Source organism: Zingiber officinale, chromosome 11B (genome assembly GCF_018446385.1).
Source record: "Zingiber officinale cultivar Zhangliang chromosome 11B, Zo_v1.1, whole genome shotgun sequence".
Taxonomy (NCBI): Eukaryota; Viridiplantae; Streptophyta; class Magnoliopsida; order Zingiberales; family Zingiberaceae; genus Zingiber; species Zingiber officinale.
In genome coordinates, this window is record NC_056007.1 from 82,341,022 (window position 1) to 82,343,934 (window position 2,913).

Sequence of the window (2,913 nt, forward strand, 5' to 3'; positions counted from 1 at the left end):
TTCATATATACAAAAAAAGAGTAAAGTAATTAAGCAGTCGCCGGAACTTTCTTGGGCCACAGCGAACGATATCAAAGAAAAGGCTGGAGGTTAAATATATTTGCATTAACAAAAAAAAACACTTTTCTTTGTCAATTTGTGTTGAATTTAGGCCATTAAACGAAAGTATTTTCTTCAACTATATATGATATACAAATTAAAAGTTGATATTACTTATTCCAAACAGTCTGGTAGTATGGTTTCATGGTAAATTACTTCTCCTTTGAAAGTATGATGATGTTTTGTGAATGATGATGTTTTGGAAAAATTGTCACTTAGGTGAAAGGATGTTTTCTGGATTAATATGCAAGTACAAAGCACTGTATTATATGTTATTCTGTAAAGTTCTGTCAGTGTAAATTATCTAGTTTCTTTATCTAGCTTTTGTTCCACTATTGGGTTTGTTTTTCTAATAATTACTCGTGCAGCAAAATACTGAGCAAGAAGCTGTAGATCTTATAATCAGGTAAAGTAGAAAAAGTTAACTACTTCATTATGCTTTCATCTTAGTATTTGTATATTTGATTTGTCTTCTTTGAACCAGCTTCAAGTCAAAAAGCCAGATCCTCTAGATAGCTGTTAAAAATAAGGTATTATTTGGTTTGTCAGTGATCTTAATATTTGGTAATATTTGGTCTTTGATGCTCACGTCAGAGTAAAAAAACTGCATGATTACCTTGTTCAAGCAGATTGCTCGCTGAGTGCAAGTTCCACGACTCTTCTTTCTTATGATGATCTTGTTCTTGCAGATTTGTGTTTCCTCTGTGGACCCTTTGGCATTTCCTTCTGCAGTGGAAGCAGGTGCCCAAATGGTTAGGATGCGATGAACTTGACTGGTTTCGATCGGATTGTCTGTCATACCAAACATTAAAATCCTTGTGCTAAATGCAGGTGGAAATTGGAAATTATGATTCTTTCTACGAGATGGGAATTCAGTTTTCCCCTGAACAGGTATATGAATCATGATCGTACTTTTCCTTGCAGTTCCTCGAGTATTTTCAGCTATTTCTATCTCGTCACTATTCTGTGGTGCCATTGTCAGATTCTAAAGCTCACTAGAGAAACTAGAAGGATTCTTCCATCCATTACACTGTCTGTAACCGTGCCACACATGCTTAGTCTCCCTGATCAGGTAGCTCATTTATTTCCTCGTAAACTGAGATTTGTCACTAACACAATCTCTCGTTGTTTTTTGTTCAATTTAAAAAGGTGAAGCTAGCAGAGTTGCTGGAACAGGAAGGTGCTGATATAATCCAAACTGAAGGAGGGAAATACTCAAGTCCATCAAAACCTGGTGTCCTTGGTTTGATCGAGAAGGTAACAACAGTACGAATAAGAAATCTTAGCACACTTGTGATGAAAAATGTGATATTTTTCCTCTTTAAAATGTAGGCCACACCAACGCTAGCAGCTGCATACTCCATTTCCCGAGTAGTTCAGATTCCAGTTATGTGCTCATCTGGATTAAGCGCTGTCACTGCACCTATGGCTTTAACAGCAGGAGCAGCTGGTGTGGTATGCGTTCTTTTGCTTTCTAATCTAATCATTATCTGCTACTAGTGAAAGAAATATAGACTCTTTCAGATTCTCTTGTGTTCTTGATTATCTGCTACTACTTCATTGTCAGAAGTAGTTGAACACTAACACTTGGACGCCAACATTTTTGAGTTGGCGCCTAGATTTGACCATCTAACAGACACGGCTAAAGGATCAACTTCTATGAACACCCTTAATAACTTATACAAATATTTGTGAACAATTAGGTTGGTGGCTATCATTTATCCTCCCTTTTTGTTGTTTTTTCCATGTACCCAATGCAGCTTTCATTTCAAAGGTTCCAAGCTGATGAACAAGGATGGGTGGACACAATCAAGTCAGTGCGATTTGGAGGAGCTGTCAGGATTAGTACCATGGATTGGCTTGGGCAATCTCAATATTTGCGTCAAACTGTCTTCTGGCCTTCCCTATCATCTGCAGTATCTGAGGTATACTATGCACATTTACCGTGAATTTTCCTTATTGAGCTTGGGCTAGTGACGGTTACGAATGTATTTTATTTCAAGAACCGTATAAGCAAGTGTTCGTGCATCTAGTTTTATAACAATGCACTTCGTATCTTTGATCTAAAAAGCTTCTGAAACAAGTCATCTTCTCCAAGCATGCCCTGGTCAACATGCTAGTCACCTACTGGAGTCATTTCCTCGATGGCACGGATGAATACCTGAAATCCATCCTCTACTCCACCATTCTTTGCCACTCCTCAAGCCGAAACAACTGCAAAGGTAGAGTCAACATCAAGTATTACATTGTGCCTGGCTACAAGAAGACCGGGGCCGCAAAATCCAATAAAGACAGGTCAAACATCAAGTAGCATTTTGTAACTTATTCCTCTTAGGTTATATGCTTGGTTAATATATATGCTTAGAACTTGTAAAGACAGGTCAAACATTAATATGCTTGGTTAATATATCCATCTACAGCACTCCTTTTCTACTCCCCTGCTTTGTTCCTTTCTGTTTGATCTTTTGTCTACTTCTCTAACCGGGCTTCTAGCTACCCCTTTTGTGTTTCTGGTTTCTCTCTTTTGAATCTTTATGGACAGATCGAGCAGAATATTCGTGCTTGGCAGTGTAGATCGAACTGCATATGCGAAAGGCATCAGAATCAAGGAAGGGAGCGGAGGGTTTCCCAAAGTTCCTTTGATTTCTCCAATTCTCCTCATGGCAGGTTTATCAATCTGCCCCTTTCTCTTCTACTTGTTCCGTAATTTCTGTGTAAAAGGTTTAATGAATTATTTCCGATTTTTTAAGATTTAAATTTTATGTTGTATATATATCACAATATCACACGAGGCTTAATGATCACAATTTTTTT

The 2,913-nt window shown here is 37.7% G+C and overlaps 1 protein-coding gene across 1 annotated transcript; it reads left to right on the forward strand.

Moving 5' to 3' along the window:
* Window positions 1-770: 770 nt before the first annotated feature.
* LOC122034094 (uncharacterized protein ycf23-like) lies at window positions 771-1,672 on the forward strand. Its single transcript, XM_042593221.1, has 6 exons — window positions 771-851; window positions 931-990; window positions 1,082-1,171; window positions 1,249-1,356; window positions 1,432-1,554; window positions 1,667-1,672. The coding sequence occupies exons 1-6, from the start codon at window positions 771-773 to the stop codon at window positions 1,670-1,672; spliced, it is 468 nt and encodes a 155-aa protein (XP_042449155.1).
* Window positions 1,673-2,913: the final 1,241 nt, after the last annotated feature.